The sequence below is a fragment of the Cyprinodon variegatus genome, unplaced genomic scaffold (assembly GCF_000732505.1).
Source record: "Cyprinodon variegatus isolate N-32 unplaced genomic scaffold, C_variegatus-1.0 Scaffold80, whole genome shotgun sequence".
Taxonomy (NCBI): Eukaryota; Metazoa; Chordata; class Actinopteri; order Cyprinodontiformes; family Cyprinodontidae; genus Cyprinodon; species Cyprinodon variegatus.
The window spans coordinates 213,506-234,240 of NW_015150533.1; the positions used below are offsets into that span (position 1 = coordinate 213,506).

At 37.2% G+C, this 20,735-nt stretch overlaps 1 protein-coding gene across 11 annotated transcripts in view; it reads left to right on the top strand.

Annotated features, from left to right (window-relative positions):
- The window catches only part of LOC107083665 (receptor-type tyrosine-protein phosphatase S-like), a 272,199-nt gene that overhangs the window by 175,812 nt on the left and 75,652 nt on the right, over positions 1-20,735 (top strand). For 7 of the 11 annotated variants that reach the window (XM_015373047.1, XM_015373045.1, XM_015373049.1 and 4 more), the window contains 2 exons: positions 12,838-12,948; positions 15,340-15,351. In XM_015373047.1, coding sequence (XP_015228533.1) covers positions 12,838-12,948; positions 15,340-15,351 — 123 coding nt within the window. The remainder of the gene's footprint in view (positions 1-12,837; positions 12,949-15,339; positions 15,352-20,735) is intronic. The other 4 variants (XM_015373048.1, XM_015373056.1, XM_015373054.1 and 1 more) reach the window with 1 other exon arrangement.

The following is a 20,735-nucleotide window of genomic DNA, read 5'->3' on the forward strand; positions in this document are numbered from 1 at the left end:
GTTGTAATTGTCATCCCTTGTATAAATCTCCTTTATTAACCCTGACCTTGCTCTAACCTTAACCTAACTTAACCTCTAACCATAAAACCTCTTAACTCCCAACTAAAATTCATCTCAGCTAAAGCAAAATAAACCAGCTTTCTGCAGCCTCTACTTGATTCTAACTCTAACAACTTAACTTACCCTGTGTCCTGTGTCTTGTGACTCACCCAGCCGTATGTATACTTTCATTCAAAAAGACATTAAATGTTATATTCGTTTTGCCTGTTTTTTTAGTGATTCTCAGCTTTCATTAATAGTATCATATGCAATGCAGCATACTGTATTCAAATTAATTATTTTAGCATTGGATTAAAGAAATTATGAACTTTTAAAACAAAAATATTTTCTAAAATTTAATAAAACATTTTGATGCAATTGTGCTCTTTGTTATTAAAATATTTAGGTTTAATTAATAGTCAGTCCCAGCATTTTTAGTACTAATATCTACATAACTTCAGCTTTACATGTTTGTTTACAGATAGTTTAACAATCTAATAACATGTTCAGCAAAATATCAAGTACAGTTTGATAAATTGTTTATAAAAAAGGAAAAATTGAAGGGTCATTAAAAACCAGGCAAGACTTTAGAGCTATTGAATACTAATTGTTGGTATCACAAAAGATGGTCATTTATGCACGAAGACATAATGAAAGTCACAAAACAAGGAGTTAAAAAGTAAAATAACTCTCAGACATATTTACAATACAAATGCAATATAAAAATTTATAAATAAACAGTATTGGTTAAAGTACAAGTAAAATAAAATAGGTAATTTTAAGGTGTAGTGAACAGATTATATATTATGTATATATTATGTATTACAACATGGAGTACAGTGCTGGTTACTGTCTGCTGAGACAGTAGTTTATTTTTTATTGTTTCAAACATCGTAGAACATGTTAAGATGAAAGCACTTATGTTCATATTATGCTCCTATAAATACATTCCTATATACTTGGCCTCTTGGAGAAGGACAAAAAGAAAATAAACAAAAGAAAGAATAGGTTAACAGTTCTATGATTATAGTTATTTATATCTGTTGTCCCGGAGAAATGATTCTTCCACACCAGACGAACAACAGGTCTTCGGTATTGCTGAAAAACCAGACTTTGACTTTAATCTTTCCATCAATACATAAAGTTAAACCGTTTACTAAAGTTCAGTTTGCTTGGCCTGTACTTATATAGCACCTTTTTTCAAGTCAGGAGACTTGACCAAAGCGCTTTACACTACATTCAGTCATTCACCCATTCACGCACACACTCACACACTGATGGTGGCAAGCTACATCATAGCCACAGCTGCCCTGGGGCTCACTGACAGAAGCGGGGCTGCCGTACACTGGCGCCACTGTTCCCTCTGACCATCATCAGTAGACAATGCGGGTGAAGTGTCTTGCCCAAGAACACAACGACACTGAAAGTCGGAGCCTCCTTTGATTTCAGGGCAAACTCCTATGTCCGATGCCAATGTCGCCCTTATCATGACATCACCCTACTGTACCACGCCCATTTTGGCAGTGAGGCTCCTTTGGAAGGCTGAACAAAGTCCAAAACCTCTCCCAGCCCAAAAACAGTTAATATCACGGTGCAGATGAGTTGCTAAAGGAGATGGTAGATATTGCAGTATGGACTAGTTTAGAGTTCACAGGAAAATAAAGTATAGCTCAACAGTAAGCCCAGTTGAAAATGGCATGTATGTATGAGGGAGGTGAGACCTGCAGAGATAATCCTAATAGACAGTGCATAGTTTTGACCCTTGGCTTTAAGCCAGCATGTTTAAAATGTCAAAGGGACACTTCTGTTGTGTTGATATTGTCCTGCTGGCATCCTCAAAGTATGTGCAAGGTCATATGTGTTCTCTTTGCCGCTGATAGAAAAGAGATGGGGAACAAAGGGAAACCCTTGGAAGTACTGTGGCACTCAAGACACAAACGGGATGTAAGATGAAAAAATATAAGCAAGAAAATGGAAAAGAAAATCAGGAATAAACAACTATTTTTTTTTTTTTATTGAAAATTTATTTCAGAGTCAGAGAGGTTGAAGCTAAACCTCTGTCTCGGCGCAAACAGTTTAGGCCAGACAACATCCTTAAAACCCACCAGCCAAGAACGGGAAAAACTCAATATTTTATCGTCCCTAATGGAACATTTGGCTTGCAGTCAAGTATGTAACGATATACAGTCTCAAAGTAAACAACAAATAAAAAAGCATTACTCTCAGTGAAATAAAACAATGGAAGCAGCCAAGGGATCAAATGACTGGCGAGACGGGATGAGCTTTGAGGTAAAGAGTGTCTGTCACAGTTAAGCAGGTTTGTGGCTTGCAAAATAAATAATAGCTTCAATATGAAAAATAGAACTTGTTTTACCTAAAGGTAGTTATATCTCTAAATTGTATTATATCTGTGTTTCCTGTATAAAGTACTGCTGCTTCTTGCTGTTTTGTAGACATTATAGTTGCCAATAAGATTCTTATTTATGTATTAAGTGGCAGTGTAGCAAATAAACCCTCTAATGTTCTGCTCATCACAATGAATTTCAAGTACCTGAAAACACCTCAGGGTTTTTTTTTTATGCTATCAAATCTTTGCATTTCTCATCATAGGATATTTAAAGGAATAAGTCAAAAGGTCCCAGTCATAAAAGTATTCTTTCTTTTGTGATACCAGCAGTGAAGTACATTGTTGTTTTTGTTTTTTCTCCTTTTTTTAAAATAAATTTATTACCCTCTTGTGTCAGAAAAAGTCCGGATTACTGTAATATATCTGCTAATGATGTGATAACTTAGTTTCAGTGACCTTTTCATCCCAAATACCTTCTAACTATTACTAACATTAACCCGGAGCTGAACTGATTATATGTCTTCACTTTTGTGTCTCCTCCAGAGGGTACCCCGATTCGAGGTAAGCTGTTCAGAACGAGAAAACAACGTAAAGCTAAAAACAGGATAAATATACTTTAACCGACTCATAAACAAGCATAAACACCTCTAATACAACCGGGGGGACTTAATATGAAGAAAATAAAGAATATAAAATTCGTATTGTATTAACATCACTGTCATTTGTATTTGTCTATTGTGTTTGCTGTACATAGTTTGTCATACTAATCTGTGTTTCAGTCTCATGTCATTATTAATGTTCTGATTATACATGTGTGTTCTGTGTTGTCCCTTTCCCCTCTTTACTTCTCATATATGTGAAATGAACCACTGGAGTAATGCAACATTAGTGTCTAGTTATTTTTTGTTCTTCAACAGATAAATATTTTGGTTACAAGTGTAGATGAGCAATGATTTAAAGCTTGGAGGCGGTGGCCATATATATATTAAGACCAGACTATGTTCTACTGAAACTGTTTAAGACTTCAGTAACCCCATTTCTTCCTTCCCCTTGTCTGCTTTGATCTTTCCGTTCACCACCACATCACATATGTAAATGCACCTCCCTCGTACATTGAGATATGTCAGGGGGAAAAAACTGGCATAAATTACTTTTGATTTAATTCCCTCTACTCAGCTCTATAGCAGCCTGTACCTGCAAAACTAAACCAGGGTGTTTTTGGGTGCACTTAATGCCTTCTGAGAATTGGCAACATCCAGAATTTTCTCGCCATGCAAAAAAAAAAAAAAAAGCAGCTTTGATTAACGACTGAGGATGAACGGAAGGATATAAAGGAAAGACTACAGTGACACAGATGTAAAGGCGCTCGACTCACAGGAATCACAAAATCACTGCACAATAAATACCTCATCTCCCCTCCTTATTCCTTTCATTTCCCCCGGCAATTTAACTTTCACTAGTAATTATGCATCAGGTGCTATTGCTCAAACATACTGTCCCCCGGTGAATCAATGTGATTTCAGTGTTTGTTGAAAAATGCCTTTGTTCCACAGCCTGAACAGGTAAGTGGATTTCTCAGTTTGACAGGATTGCCCATGTATTTGAAGGGATTAGATAAATATTTTTGGTCTACATGTCTGCTGTAGTCAAATTATTATTATTTTGTTTTTCGTTTCAGCTCTTTTCGAGGCAAAGGTTATACCTTTTTAATCATTTATTAACATAATGAGGTATTAGCCACCTTTAAAGCCTTTGGTGATCGAATATTTATCCAAACTCTACCTTCATCTCTTTTTGTTGATTGCAAAAAGTGTCGCAAATCATATTGCGATGAACAAAAGCAAGCATTACTCATAACCATTGTATTTGCATAATTAGATAAGCAGCCTTGGGCTTTTTTTTTCTTCACTGCATTACTCCCTACCTATACTGACTTGCCTTTAGGTATATATGGTTTATATCACAGTAGATAAGACTATTTCTTGTATGTATGCATAGATTAGTTCATGATAACAAGGTTACATGTGAGAAAATATCTGGTTTCAACAATATCTAAAATTTTAAAATGCTCTTAATGGGATAAAAGAAAAAGTGCTGGAGGTACTATAGTTTTCTTTAGTCATATGAAGCACAAAGGTCTCCAAAATATTGTTGCAAACTACATGTCAGGTGGCTGATATACATTTCTATTTAAAATTCAGAATGAAAGTACCAAAACATCTTGAAACCTTGGAATTGTATCTATTTTTTGACATATAAGGTTATCATAGCAGTCCATACCTAATAGTGGGATTTGTTTCTCGCATAAACTGCTGTAAAATTAGATCAATTTAATCGGTTGGCTGATTATTTAATGTAATTATTATTATTTAAATTCTGAAAATGAAATTAGTTTTACTTTGATACCAAGCCACACAGGTGCTGGTCTTGAAATATGAGACGGGTGTAAAAACGAGTCTACCTTCCTACCTGTGTCATTACTGATTCTATTGAAGCATTAAAAACCAACAGATGGGCTCTGACAACAATGGTATCACACGTGGAGACCCATGCTGCTGCGGTCACAGAGTAGTGACCTTGGAGTGGTGAAAGAGCATTGCCAGAGTGACAGGGAGGGCGTGATCATAAGAGCAAGACAAAGAGAGTATGGCAAGTTCAGACATGGCCACCACATAGCGACGCTTGCTGTCTTCAGTCATTCAGCTATTAAAACCAAGGATACACAGCTGAATTTTGTTGCCTTTGAGATATTGTTGCCATTCAAAGTGACCACATGTTTTTTTTTATTCATGAGCTGTGCAGCAGCTCTGTATGAATTCTTTCAGCTTTTATTTGAAGTAGCCTTTCAGAAATAAATGTAAGCCCACCACCTAGGAAGCATTTGTGTCGCCAAACTGCAATTACTGAACATAGAAAATAAACGTGCTCCTTTTAAATTAGTTTCTTTGTTTTCTTCCTCGGTATGAGAAACTGAACATTGCAGTATTTTTTTTTGGAAGTATCCATAGTTGTCTCTGCCTTTAACTGGATATAATTCATGAACTGCAAAGGTTATTATCTTTATGTGTCCACCGATTCAGTAAGTCTGCTAATTTGGAGCTCTAATTGGTCTATAGTAGAGCATTAGTAAGCAGTGTTTGGATGAGGAGAAATGAGAAACTAATGGGAGCTGCAAACTGCAAAAGCAAGATAAAATGATGAAAAGAGCAGTGTGCTACCAGCAGGCCTACGCGGGATGCAGAGGAAGCAGGAGGGAGGGAAAGAGAGTAAGGTTTGGCCAGCCATTTTGTAGATCGCCTAAACAAATCAATCAAGGCCCGCTGGAGCACACTAATTGAATTACACAAATGGGACTGAGGGTGGGGGACCAGGAGTTGAGAGGGATGCACACATGGTAAAACCGCTATAAAACAGCGTGCAGGGTGGGCAGATCACAGCTTCAGGCACTTTCGGAAATTAATCATCCGTGCCGACCCCTCCTCACTTTTCTTTGACTCCCTTTTTCTATCTCTATGTGTTTGTGTACTTTTCTGTCACTTAAACTCCACCCCCACCTATTTCCGCTACTATTATCTTTATCCGTTTCTCTCTTCTCATTTTAATTTACTGAGTTGGATATTTTCCTGAACAAAATATTCAAGCCTTTAGAAAATAAAATCCTGTCAATATAGAGGCAAGAGGTCCTTTCCAAGAACAATTCTTTAAATTTTATATCAAAAAGATAAAACTGAAGGTTTCTTTCCAAAAAGATGTTGGAACTTGTCCAGGCAATTCTCTTTATCAAACCTTGGCACTCCACTGCTCATCAGATCAACCTACAGGACAGTGCTGTTAATCAGGGCAGCTGTCATGGCTGAGGCAACTTTTTTAGACTCACTGGCCCTTACAGTCTCTTTTATTAGATGGATAAAGGCACCGAACATGTTACAGGAAAACCATGAGTGGGTAGCTGTGGAGGATGAAAGGTGTGGGTGTTTTGTGGTTATTCTGACTGGGATGAAAAGGGACTAGTCCAGATGAAAGGCAAGGTCATCATTATCTGGAAGCATTTATTTGAATTGTAGCCATTGTTCTTTTGATTAAAACATTAGTAAACAAAAATGTTGTTTCTGCGTTGTCTGGTCTTGCCATGAATATTATGTAGTGCTTTGTAATTGATCCTATAAGTTAAGGTTGTGAATTGACAATTGGTCATTAGTTTCCACTAATCATTCCCATCACATATTGGCCTCCTTCTACAGAGACCAGATGAATTGTGTCACATTCATGTCAACACTCCTGAGATTAGGAAAAATGAAGAAAAATACATGCGTGAGGAACTGTAGCCGCGGGAGGAGAAAATAACTTTGTGGGCATCTCCCTACTCGTGCTCTGCATGTCTTCATACACGTGCAACACTGTTCCACTGGCACAAGAGTTTCTGTCCGCTGGCTTGTTTACAGATGGCTGGACTTTAGACCTCTGCCCTTACCTCTGCCTATGTTACATTTGCCCTTGAGCTGATTTTTGTCTCATTTCGCGAAGCAATATGTTTTGACAGGTTGGGGCGCTGATGCACCTCTTCTGTGAGCCTCTTCTTGATTTGTCCGTGCTGACACAATCACACAGTGAGACTTTGACAGCTTATAAGTGATGGTAAGATGGTAGATTCACTGAAGGCAGGACAGTTAGGGAAGTTTTTGCACCATTTGGCTGTACGTGTGCTAAGTGGCTTTCACAGCAGTTGTTCCCAAAAAAGCACTAGAATTCCTTGATAAGTGGAGCTATACTTCCTGTGTGATCATACCTGTACAGGTGAAGAAGAAATACTTCTTCTTCAGCAGTAGCCAGCTGTAGGTGACCACTGGCGTTGCTGCCAAACAGGCACTACAGACCTTATGGCCGTAGCTACATTTAGCCAGATGGACAACAGAGGCAAAGAACATTGTCAACTTAGGCTGTTTGGTCTCAGTTCAGACCTAATGGCGGGTCCTCAGCCCTGCAGTATGACGAAAACCCTGAGGGGAGCACTATCCAACACCAATTGATTACAAATCTTTAGAAGAATTGTAATTAATTTGTTGTCTTTAGGCTGGTTAAAGAAAAAACAGACTTCAAAGATTGTCAATGCTTTCGAGGACTAGCGATCCTTTGCCATAACGGGAAAAAATTATGTGAAACATGAGGAGCTCCCAAAAGACAAGTGCAGCAGTAGAAAACGTGTTTAAATGTGCAGTTGTACAGAGTAACTTAGAGATATCATATAAAGGAGAATTAAAATCAAATTCAGTGTCTTAAAGACAAAACAACACAGATATGCAGTAGCATATAAAAAAAGAAACTACAGTTATTTTTCATATTTTGTTTTTCAGAGAAACATTATCATTACCAGCTGTTTGTGTATTTAGTATTTAAATAAACCAAACCTTAATTGCATGCAGCCGTTATTAACCTTGATGTATATGATAAGACTTAAAAGCTGAGGAAGAAAGGGAGGCAGCATCCCAGCAGGCTCTTTGGTGGACTTCCTTTACAATCACAGTAAAAGCCATTTCAGAAGCGGCATAAAAAAACTGCTGTTTGCCACCAAGCATGTCTTTATCTCTAAACACTCATGGTGCGAGCAGATTTGATGCGTGGCTTTCTTTTTGCTTTCATGGAAGATCATTTTTGCTATTTAGTTATTTCCTAACATTTCTCCTTTTATTGATAAAGGCGGAAAAATGGAAAACTGTCATTGGTCACATGCACTCTGGTGAGCCACGGGCTGGCAGAGGATGCAGAGTGCAATTATGCAAAACACACACAGAGTGCAGTCACTTAAAGAAAGAGACAGACAAAAGGAAATGATAGTGAAAACCCCATGGCGTTCCTGGAGCTTTTGGATATGAAGGAGGATCTGTTTTATTCTCCTTCTTAGATGTAAGCTATTGGATACATTTTATCTGTGTATTCTTTTTAATTGCAAAATATAGTTTTCAAATTTAATTAATTACGATCCCTTAAACTTACTTCTCAGAAGCAAATAAGTTCCACCAACATGATGTGATGGAGATATACACTGTTTTATACTTACACCCTTACAACTGGTTGTTGGAGTATTTTGTGGAGCACATGGCAGTGACTTGATGCATTTACGGAACTAGATATGGCACAGTCTGATAAGAAAAAAAGTGGCCATAGGTGATTTTAAAGTTGTGTGGCTGTTGGTAACAGACTGGTTGATATGAGTATTTCAAAAAGAACTGATCTACTGTTAGAAAAGAATAGGTGGACACTTTAATTTCGAAGAGTAGGAATAGAAAAGCTTAGTTAATCACTAATTTCTACTAAAATAACTTAACACATCTAAGGTTTTGGCAGATTTTTCTCAAGAAGACCAGATCTGGGAGTGTTGACCTAGTGGTTAGAGCAGTGCGCTTGTGCTTTGAGGAGGTTGCAAGTACCCGGTTCGATCCCCATTGTCTGCACTCTGGGTTCCTACACAAAACCTTTAACCCCACACTGCTCCCCAGCACCGCACAATGGCAGCCCACTGCTCCCCAAGGGGATGGGTAAAAATGCAGAGAGTCAATTTCCCCATTGTGAGACAAAAAAGGAATTTACATCAACTGCTGTTACTGTCAGTTAACAAAAGGAAAAAAGGAGACCCAGGCTAAAACAAAAGTCAAGTGAGGGAGAATGTTTCCTGCTCATACAAGCTTGGATTTTAGCTTCAACATTCACATGTTTTGATCATAATTTTTATGTAAACAACATACAACCATGAAGCCATCCTGTTTTCTATCAACAGTTCAGGCTGCTGGTGGTGTAATAGAACAGGGATCATTTCGTAGCACTGTCGGCATCCAATAGTAACAGCTACACATAATTGAAAGGCAGCAGTCTACCAAAGTATTGTTGCCGACGCTGTCCCACCTCCTATGACCACTGTAACCATTTAAAGATGATTCTGAAGGCAAAAAAGTGTCCAACCTGGTGGAAGAAAATTGTTCCATATAAAGTGGACAGTGAATGTAAAGATGGTAAATTACTATATTAAGAATAATCTATATTCCTCCATGCTCTCATTTTTCTCCATTTGCTCTTAAAGTGAAATAACTCTCAGTGTTTTCTTCACCTCTCTACTTAAAAAAATTCTTAGAAACTATAGCAAAACTGGTAGGGGATAGGGGAAAATAGATAGTACCACCCTCTGAAAGGCCTTGGATCAAAGAAGTTGGGGAGCAAATGAAACAACCCTGTCTTTAAAAAAAAATTGTTTTTGTATTTTTCTCCTCTGTTTTATTTGAAGAGATGAAGGGAGCCAGTATTTTAGCATATTGGCTGTTTTTTTGTCCTTTTTTTCCTATTTGACTAAAAAATTTATAATTTTTATTTTATTTAGAAAGTGACACCACTACCAGTAGGTTAAAGATGAATAAAAATTCAAAATACAGAGCTTTCTTTATGGATTTAACAAAACTGAGTTGAGAAAAATGTTTAGAATTCAGTGGAAGGAAACCTGTCTGACAAGCTGCTGGCTGAGGTTTCTGGATCTGTCCACCTGGAGTTGAACTTCATACGTTTCTTATTTTGTGGTCTCAGCTTCTGAGCACATTCCAACCCACCTGCCACCGCCGTGGCGTTTGCTGTTCCAAGCGCACATCAAACAGATCCAAATCAAATGCTAGCATAAATCGACAGCCAAAAACTGTACCACCTGCACACTGCAGGCAGTTTTTTCCTTCTCTTTTGGTTCTTCAGCCACATTCTAGCAACAGAGGCCTCTGAGTGAAGAAGGTGATCTTAGCAGGGAAGAGAAAGAAAAAGGGAACAAAAAAAATTATATACCCCATTGATTGTTCTTCCTTCAGGTCTATTAAATAACCCTAACCCCTTTAAATTGGTAAATATATTTGCTCACATCCCAAGGTCTAAAATACTCTTTTCTCTATTAGGCAGGGAACAGACTGAAAGCGTGACTAATCTTTATAATTAACCAGGATCGATTGTCTAATTTGTGGATGAGCTGAAACGTGTTATTTGAACACTGTTCCAGAGTGGTGGCCTTGTACAACATTGTGTTCACTTGCAGATGTGATTCAGAAGGGTTATAGTATATTACAAAGCTTTCGGGGCAGCTGCTGGCATATTGATGCTTCCTGGATAAACGTTAACAAGCGATGCTACTGTTGTGTTTGTCAGAGAGTCCCAGGCTACAATCTGTCTAGTGAGCCAGCCAGAGGCCCTAATGATATCATCAGGAAGTGCCGTCAACAGCACTCTAACGAGGAATGATCCTGGTGTTTCACCTCTCTATTTTATTCTCTGCAACCTGTCCGCAAGTTCCAGCTGTTAGTGATTCACATACAAGACATCAATAACAAAAAGATAAGAAGTTAGATTGTATTAAGTGGTTATCTTTTTTTAGAAAGTAAAGGATGCCCAAACTGGTTAAGAGAAGGGAGATGAGTTGAAAAAAAAATCCATGGGAGACCTTCGAAAGTCCTTGGAATTGAAATCTCACATCTATGGCGACCACATTTACCCCGTATTTCATTTGTTTTCTGATGCATTGTTTTTTTTCTCTATGTAGTTAGCATAGTTGGCGTGTGCATAATGCATGCACCCATCCCCCCCCAGGAAAAATAAAGAAATACATCACTGTATTATACTTTACAATGCAATGTTTTGGACAAAAGGGCATTGCAATATGCAAAGAAAAGAGTCCGTTTTCTGTTGTTTGCTTACTGCAGGATGCCAAATTCTATTTTAAATCTGCCTTGGAGTTTCATTTCTCATAATAATAGATGATTTTGACGCATCTACCTTGGCTTACTGCAGTGTTTGGCTTAGGATGAAATGGTGCTTTAGCAGAGGTTTAGTCTGCTATTAATTATAGTTTATATCCCATGCCTACATTTAAAATTCTGAACATTGACAGTGTCCCACCATCAGTGTACCAGTACTAGGCTTGGTTCAGAAATTAAATGAGATCTAGCTTAATTAGCACTAATATCTACATCCTAAACATTTAGCCAATTGGAGAATTTGTTCATGTAAACTGAACAGTTTGAAATTTAAACTGACCTAATTGAAAAAACTGATATCATTATATACCTTCACTATCTTACCTAAAGGACATAAAATGGTAATGTACAATATATTTATAATATACAGTATGTGATATGAACGTATCTAACGATGTTAAAATTCTGTTGAGACTTGTGTGTCTGGTATTTCACATCCTTCCAGGTGAAACCCCCTATTTTATGGGGAGAATTTGCATTGTATTTATTAGTAACATATTTAACGGTAGCAGTCCGTGAATGCCGCTGTGCATGGTGATTAAATTTGAGAGAATTGACCTTCAAAAGTCCTTTATTAATCCTTCAGTTCAATGTTAACCAGGGTGTTTGGATGATTTTCTTTGGATAAAATGTGATGACTGGAAGATGTATAGAGCTTAAACCAGGTCAATCCTGGAAGAGATCTGAAAGACCGCAAAACACTTTAGATCTGGGCTGACATTCATTTTCTTACAAGATGAACCTAAACCTAAAGCCTGAGCTATGCGGAAGCTGTTGAGATAATAATTCAATATTCATTTTTTAACCCAGTTAAGTCGAGAACTAAACCCAGTTCGAAATGTTTGACAATAAAAACACAATCTAAGCCAGTGATCTTTTTTAAGCATTAACGTGGGGCAATTTTCAGTCTCTAAGTGTGTGAAGCTGATACCCTAAACTCTTAATCTCAGCCTGGTTCTGCTGGAGGTTGCTTCTTGTTAAAAGGGAGTTTTTCCTCTCCACTGTCGCTACAAGCATGCTTAGTGTAGGTGATTGCATTTTAGTCAATGATTTGATGCAATCAACTGGTTTTCCTTGGATAGAAAACTTTGAATCAGTTGTCTGTATGATCAAAATGATTGATCTGGTGAACTGTAAAGTGATGTGTTGTGAATTGGCGCTATAGAAATAAACTAAATGGAATTTAATTTTGGCAAATACAAATCTGAAAAGTGTGGGGGGTTAGCATACCAGGGCCAATACTTTGCGAAACTACCTCTCACTGCAATCACACAATGGTTTGCCAATAAAACTCAATCAAAATGTCTATTGCTGGTAAATATTTTTTTTTTTCTCAAAGACTGACTGAGTGATATAAAACAATCATTTCAACAAAATGTTGTTACTCTGTAGCTCTTTTTTGTTTAAGATGTAAAAATTGCCACAATGACAGAATAAGTTTGTTTGATGTATTTAACATTTTGTCAAGGGATTACGGAAGCCTGAGTGGAGCTGTGTTAGTCATGCCAGACTGTCAGCGTTGCAGGGAACAGTTGTAGTTGATGACATGGCATTGAGAAGTTGTTTTATGCATGTTTACAGTTAGATGAACTAATCATTTATTTTCTGCTTTCTTTCTCTCTTTTCTCCGTTTCTGTCCCCCTTCCTGCCTGTTCTTTGTTGGATGTTGTCTTTCCTCAGGTGCCTTGCAGATCGAGAACAGCGAGGAGTTGGACCAGGGGAAGTATGAGTGCGTGGCGTCTAATGTGGAAGGCGTGCGCTACTCTTCCCCAGCTAATCTTTATGTGCGAGGTAGGAAGCAACCAGAATGCAGAGCCAGGCAAAACAAGAACAAAAACATTAAGTAGTTTCTATTCCAACTGAATTGTCTTCACAGTACAACTCATCTTTAATTGGTATTGTTGAGGTTAAAAAAATAATTGCTGCAGTTAAACATTTTAATCTATCAGTGTATGCACAAAATACTTAGCAAAAGTAATGTCCATGGAGTATAGCTCTTCTATCATTTATGTTTAACGCATTCCCATAATTGTTCTCATGCACTGAAACTTCCAAATGTAAATCTATCGTTGACCAACTAATGTTCTTCTCTGTTATGATGCTCCATTTTGTCTTCCAATGCCCTCCCCTACTCACTCGGAAGGAAATGTATAGCCCAACAAGCCGTATGTCTTTACGTCATCAGTTGTAAAAGACCTCTGATCTGTTAACTGTTTGCCCAACCAGATGTTTCCCTACCGCATCTAATTTGAAATCATAAGAGTTTGGACATCTTTTTTTTTTTTTTTTTTGTTGTGTTTTGGTTTTTTTGATGAGTGTTTTACAGGTAAAGGAGCACAACGGTAAGTGTTGATTTTGATTGAGTGGCTAGGTAATATTGCCCAGCAATCAAAATCATTCCCCCCTTTTTTTCCCTTTTCCAGTTTTGGGGGAGAAAAACAGAGGTATTTGCCTTTATAATACAGTAAAATAGCTCTGTATTTAACGCACAGCACTGGAGCACAAATCTGTTTCTAGTTTGGTGTATTATCTTTAAAGGATTTTACAGACAATACTTATTTTTGGCGATATGTTCCAGCAAAATGAAGATATATATATATAATTTTTGTTTCTCTCAAAAGCAGTCAGAGGGAATGGTTTCATATTAAATAGACAATAAAGACAAAAGCCTATCCACCACTACTAATGCTAAATGACAATAAATCCCTGTCGAAGGAGCTTTAATAAATTGAAGCACATGCATTTTCTGCATGTATTATTTATATTGTGCATATTAAATAAAGATGCCTCGGTATCTACTCTGTTTGTTCCCTCTGCTGTGTACCAAATAACTTTGTTCCCAATAAATAATTCACTACTCCTACATTATAAAATGGGTCAGGGAACTGCTTTTTCATCATTATTGCTATCATCAGACTCTGTAAAATAGATGCTTTGAGAAGAGAGATTCTACTATAGGGAGCTGAAGGTAAAATGAAAATGGTTCTTCAAGAGAGCCAATAAACCTACCAGAGGCTCAAGCTCTTATAAATGTGATTCAGCAGAAATGTCAGTTGGCTGTATGAATTGGTGGTCCATGCAGATCATCGCCTTGGGGAAGCCCACCCCACCCCTTCTAGAACAGATTGTGTTATGTATGCAAGGAGATATGTATTATACTTTTGAATCGAAACAGAACCTCTGCACTTTTTTTTGTCCACGAGTATTTTTGACAAATTGTTATAAAACATCTGTTATCAGCATAGACTTAAAAAGCCCAGATCTTGGCATTTTTTTTATACCCAAATATTAAAAGTTGAAATACTGGTCTAAGCAGAATATTACTATAAACACTGGCTCCATGAGCAGGCTTTTTTAAAAGCACACCAGTTTCAAAATGACTCCAATGCATTAACACTATGTAACACATATTTTATGCTGTGATGGTGTCGGCCTTTATTTGTTTTCAGTTAACTTTTGTCAATTAATTCTGATACTTGATGTTGACTATGTTTTGTTCACGAACCAAAATGCACTTGAGATTAGCAGCTGTGGTGGAGGGTGATTGTTAGTAGGGGAGAGAAACATAAAAATGAGGCATGCGGGTGCTGAAGCGAACAGTACTCATTCCCAAACCTTAATGACAGTGTTTACTGATTGGCTTTTTAGAAGATTTCATTTTTACCAGTCTGGAACTGCAGCTGCTAATTTCCTACCGAATTGTGTCTTTTTGAGTTTTCTTTTTCTTTTATTCTTTTCAATCTTTCATTAGTTACTTTTCTTTATTTTCTCTTTATTTGGTTTCTTTCTCCAACTATTTGAAATGTGGCCACCATAGGAGCTTCTCATTGTGGCCATAAAGGACTTGTGAAATTTGAAATTATGAGTATAGTTCGCTTGAATTGACTCCAGTGGCGTCTCAATCCTTTTTCCTTAGCAGACACCAGAGGAACCACTGGGGTGAATCTGATTGTTTTGGTTCAAAGTTTATTCAAAGGGGAGGGTAGGCAAGTGTACTTGAAGACGGATGTCACTGATGACAGGGACAGAGGTAATGGGGAAAAAAAGAAAGAAGAAAGGAAAGGGTCATGTAGCTGCAGCTAAACACCTTGAGGTGGCTTTTTTTACTCTCTCTGTGTTTCCCCTATTTTTCTCTTCTCCTCATGTCATTGTGTTCTGCATCAACCCCTTTACATCCCTCAGAGCTTCGAGAAGGTTGGTGTGTTTTTTCTTTTTTACTTTTTTTAACCCACATTTGAAAAAAGCAATCAACATGTTTGAAAATATTTAGCTGTTATTTGACTTTTGCAGAGCTCGATTAATTACTAATCTGAGAAAAAACCCAAAAGAAAAAAAAAAATAAATAAATACAGTTAATCCAAGCTGCAAAATAATTTAAAAAATTTTTTTGTTTTTCTAATTTCCAAATAAATGATGAAAGCAAACCCCGGCTAGTTGGGGTCTTGTTAATTTAATTTTATGTTTGCATTGTGGGGCCTTTTCACGTTATGCATCCTTCGGTATTGCTTCTGCACCTAAAAGCTTTTCTTGCATGTGTTGTCATGGAAACCCAGCATGTGAATATAACAGGACCTGTTGCTTGATGGGAGAATGTAACTGCGCTTGCATGCCTGTGCAGAACCCCTTTGGCCCCAGTGTTTGTTGTTTGCATTCTCTCTTCTGTTTTTTATTTTTATTTTTTTTATTTTCGTGTTTATTTGATTTTCTAAAAATGTTTTATTTCCTGACAACCCTGTTTTTGGCTTACCTTTCCTTGAGTTAGTTCTGTGTTGTGAGTATGGTGCAGTATGTTTTTATTCTGTTTTGTTTAGTGTTTTTTTATGTTTGTTTTTGTGGTTCATTAGTTGGTGAGATTCTTGTTCCTTTCTCAATCTGATTCTGCTCTGCTTCTTGACACTCGAAGTGTGAATGCCTATGCCCTATGAATTGATAAATGTGTATACAGCCAGTGTTCCTGCCATCTACTCTAGGATTATTCATTACTGGAAAGATTAGACCACATTGGTCCTGGTAAGGTTCCTTGTTGGTTTTAGGCAGGCCTTAACAGATGTCATTCACAATGTTGTGCAGATCAATAACAAGATTGTGTCCCTAATATTGCATTTAGTGCTGCCAAGTAGCAACTTAGGATATATCTGTTTTTTTTTTTTTTTTGTTTTTTTTTTGCCAATTGTAATTGTATTGGTTGATTTCAGCTGCACGATGTATTGTTAAGACAAACAAGTGCATTGCAAAAATTTAATTTGGTGAATAAAATTCTAAATGTATATGTCTAAAGTCATAGAAAATATCAATTTTTAATGAGCATACTGTAAAACAGTTCATTTATATTGGCCCAATTCCAAACACATGCCATATTAAGGCACTTTACAGAGACATTTGAATTTTCTTTGTGCTTCAACGTTAATAATGTTTGTACTATAGCACAAATTACTACATGTGATTAGATTTTCAGATCATCCTGTTTTATGGGTATTTAAAAACTCAGTTTACTGGAAAGGTGAGCTTTATATGCTAATACTTATTTTTGAAGTCTTTCTTACCTTCAGTTATTTCCTTTAAGATATTTGAAAATTAGTAGTCTTCAGTAAGATAGTGGTAGCTACTTGATGAAAGCACTGTTTAGACTTACAATTCGAAAAATCCTGCTTATAACACTCAAATTAATCATGCAATATATGTTGGATTTAGCCCAATATGACACCTGCATTGAATATTTTCTTAGGGAAAATACCTAGCTATTATTTTGTCAAAGGAGCTGCTAATAGTATATCATTACTAGTATATCGTTACACACAGGCTTTACAGGGCCCTGGAAATGAAAACCTTCAATTCTCTGGCATTTCATGGAATAAAAATGCCTTGTATCAAAAAAAAAAAATGTAATGTGTAGCTTACAGTGAGTAGATGCAATTAGATTTTGAATTACCTTGCCTTATAAAATATGTATGTTTTCATGTGGAAAGAATAAAAAAAAAACATTTTTCATATGGTTTGCAGTCAGAGCAGTGGCCTTTTTTCTCTCAACTTTCCAGCTACTTTCGATTTTTTTCATACCTTTAGTATCACCAGGTCACAAACATATAAATACTTAATTCTATACGTAGCTCAAGAAAGAAGCACTGATGCAGAAAGACTGTGCTGTTTGTATATGCATGTGCATGCTCTCCTACTATGATACTTGCCTGTTTGTGAATGTGATTGCATGTCTTGCTAGGCCTCTGTATGTAATGTTGGGAAAGAAAGCTAGATTACACCTTGTCTTCTCACTGGCCAAAGCAAATCTCCGCCATCACTGTTAGATGTTTGCCTTACACAGCCCAGAAATTCCTTATTGGTGACAGAAGTGACTTGATATTCCATTAAAAACACATGCCTCACTATCACATTTGCAAATTAACTTTCTAACTGTCTTGGCATGTACCTTTAATTCTTAACATGAATGGGGGAATGTACTTGCAGTATAGTTTGGCTGCTTGTCATGTACCTGTAAAGACAACAGAATTCATAAACACTCTGAAATTCCTGTTAGTTTCCTTTAGGTACTAATTTCCATTTTGATGACCACCCATAGGGAGTGTTTAGCACAGGCACAGCCAAGGTATGTTAATACAGTCAAACCCCTGCAGCTTAAATGTAAATGCCGTAGGACCCACCCTGCAGGTATGACTAAAGGATCTCCATACTGTGTCTGCGTCCTCAAGCAGCAAGAGGGTGTAATCTCAGCTTCAAGGTGACACTAAAGGCTGCACATTATTTTGGCTTCCCCCTTCATTTTAGGGCAGCAAAATCTTCCTCACATTAACGGACATTAATGTCAACCTTCTGACCTCTGTTTTCGGACATAAATACCTCCACATCAATGCCAATATAAGAGTTAGTGAAGTACTCTGGCCTTCTCTCTCAACTGCTTCTCACATTGTCCAGTGTACGGCTTCTTGTCTTTCTCTCCACATCGGGGCTTAAAAAAGGCTACATATTGTCATTGACCACATAAAATGTGGATTTTCCTTTTCTTTTCTCTTAATTCCAAATGGGCCGGATGGGCTCTTGGTCTCTGTGAATGAGGAGTGTGTCCATGCAATTGGGATTCTTTGTCTATTGTTTTTTTGTAGCAATGAGGGTGTCATTTGCGAAAATCAAGATAGCAGACTGCAAGCTGACTGAAGTCCTGTTAAAGTTTGGTAATTTATTTTCGCGAGGTATTGATTTCTAAATTTAAAGTGACCTTAATTTCCTCTTAAGATGATTGTTAATGTTAAGCTTAGGCAAAGGTAAAGGACAAAAAGCTTTTTAAAAGCATTTGTCATTTCTGAAAAGCATTCTTATAAACTAGGGGGAATTTCAAAAAATATCCACACAAACAAACTAAACGAGACCCAAAATGCGTAGTAACGATCTCATCTCTTTGCGTGGTACTGTAGTGCACCCAACAAAATCAGGCAGCATTGAGCATGCACATAAAACTGAACAACCTTCATGCTTGGGGTACAAGGTTTAGGTTTGAGGTTGTATGACATTTTAATTTTCAATTGTTGAATTGTTGAAACTGTTTCCTAGGCAAAATAACAGTTTTAAAACATCAAATCAGTTTGTTCTAAAGGCAAAAATGTGAAAAGATATTCACACCACACTATTCTCATATACAACACTTTGGTTTTCTGATGGAGATATTATGTAGTACTTTACTCTACTAGCGGAATACTATTTCCATTTGTCCTGGTGCTTAGACACTGATATTTTTGGTTTCCTTGTGTCAGAATGTCTAAAGATGAAAGAAATAACTAATCTAATTTTCCCGATTCCCTAATTATCAATGTTTATTAGCTCATTTAGAGTAGATTTCCACATTGTATGTTTTTAAAGGTGGTTCGAGACATTGTCCTATGGGGAAACCTCATTCACTTAACCACTTCAGCTCCCGGTCCATTGGCTGAACTGAGCCCCAGGGAGAGAAGATCACCCTGAGATAAACTTGGATTGAATGTTTCCCCTAAAACAACCATGTTTGTCATGTTCAGTTACCACAAACATTTTGAATTGGAAGATAAATTCTCAAGACAAATAGAAGCTGAAAAACATCTAATTATACTGCTTCAAACCTCTGTGAACACAGCTGCACTCTGGTACTGTCTATGCTGTTCGGATGTAGTTCTATTTGTGGATTTGTTCAGTTTCATTTGCTTCCTTTCATTTGATTTGATTTTGTGAGTCTGTGTGTCTCGAAAAATGCTATATTCAGTCATAAATGGCATGCTTGGATGGGCTTGGGTGACATTTTCTGAATTGTTTTGGTCCTCCGGTGTTCTGCCCAAGCGTATGAGGGTGCACCGTTCTACGTCACTCATGCCATAGCCACACCCATGCATGTCTGTGTGAGGAATGGGCTGCACTATCACCTTTGTTGGTTAGTTAGATATGCTTTATCAAACAATAAAGCAGGAATATAAATTTATTTTCCCCACTCTCCCAGACGGATTTTTGCCATTGTTTGTTAAAGAAATAATCGAGAAAAAAAAAGTATCTCAAGTAAGCTATTATTGAATTTAGAACAACCTTTTCCATAGAACATTTACTATATTAAATAGTTTCTGTTGCAAAATAAAACCCTTGTAAAAAGTCAACTATGAACTTTTGACCCTTCAGTTCAGGTCTTTTTATCCCTAGAGTAAAAAAGCAGTGGACATTAACAGTGCATAGTACAGCGACTGCATGCAGGGTAGTCTAGAAACATATCCAAAACCCAAGACCAGCAATGCTACCCACTTGAGCCTTTTTACTTTGTAACTTCAGTTATCTATCAAACTTAAGCTTTGCATGCACAGCTCAGGTGAAAGAAAATCCCTGAGTTGGCGTTTTACATTATTTCTGCCTTAATTTTGTGGACAAATCCGCTTGTCCCAAACATGAATCCCATTTGGATCGACACTTGTTTTTTCAGGTCTTATTTTACCTTATTCACTCCTATCAGTTTTCCCTCTGATCACTCCCTTTGCCCCTAATTTGTCCTACCTTATACTCTCCTGCCCCAAATCTTGAAGATCCATTTCTTTGTAGTAGCAAAGTTTAAGGTGGTAAGAAAGGAACATGTACCGAATTCTTGATTTTAAGCCCCAGTGTGTGAGACCTCCAAACCAACTTTGAGCCATGATTTTTTTTTTCTGGTTCTTTTTTTATTTATAATCATAGTTACTTATTCTATCCCCCACTTATATGCTCCTTCTCCTCCTCCCCCCTTTTCCGACACCCCAATCCTTTCCCTTCCCTTGTTGCGTATTGTACAGTATGTCCGCTTGTCAATCCATTTCCCTTTGTCTTGTCTGCTGTCTTGCTGCTTGGGTCTGTTTGATTTTAATTTCTGCCTCGTGTCTTGTCTCTCTTTCTTCCTTGTTTTGTCAGTCTCTAAAGTCATCTTTTACATTTATTTCATCATGTTTTCTTCTGTGTATTCACTACCTTCACTCTCTCTTTTGACCTTTGCATCCCAACAAACACTATGACATTGAATCAAAATACCGGTAGTTCCTTTGTCTGCTGTTTATTAAAAAAAATGTATATATATTTTGTACATTTAGCCT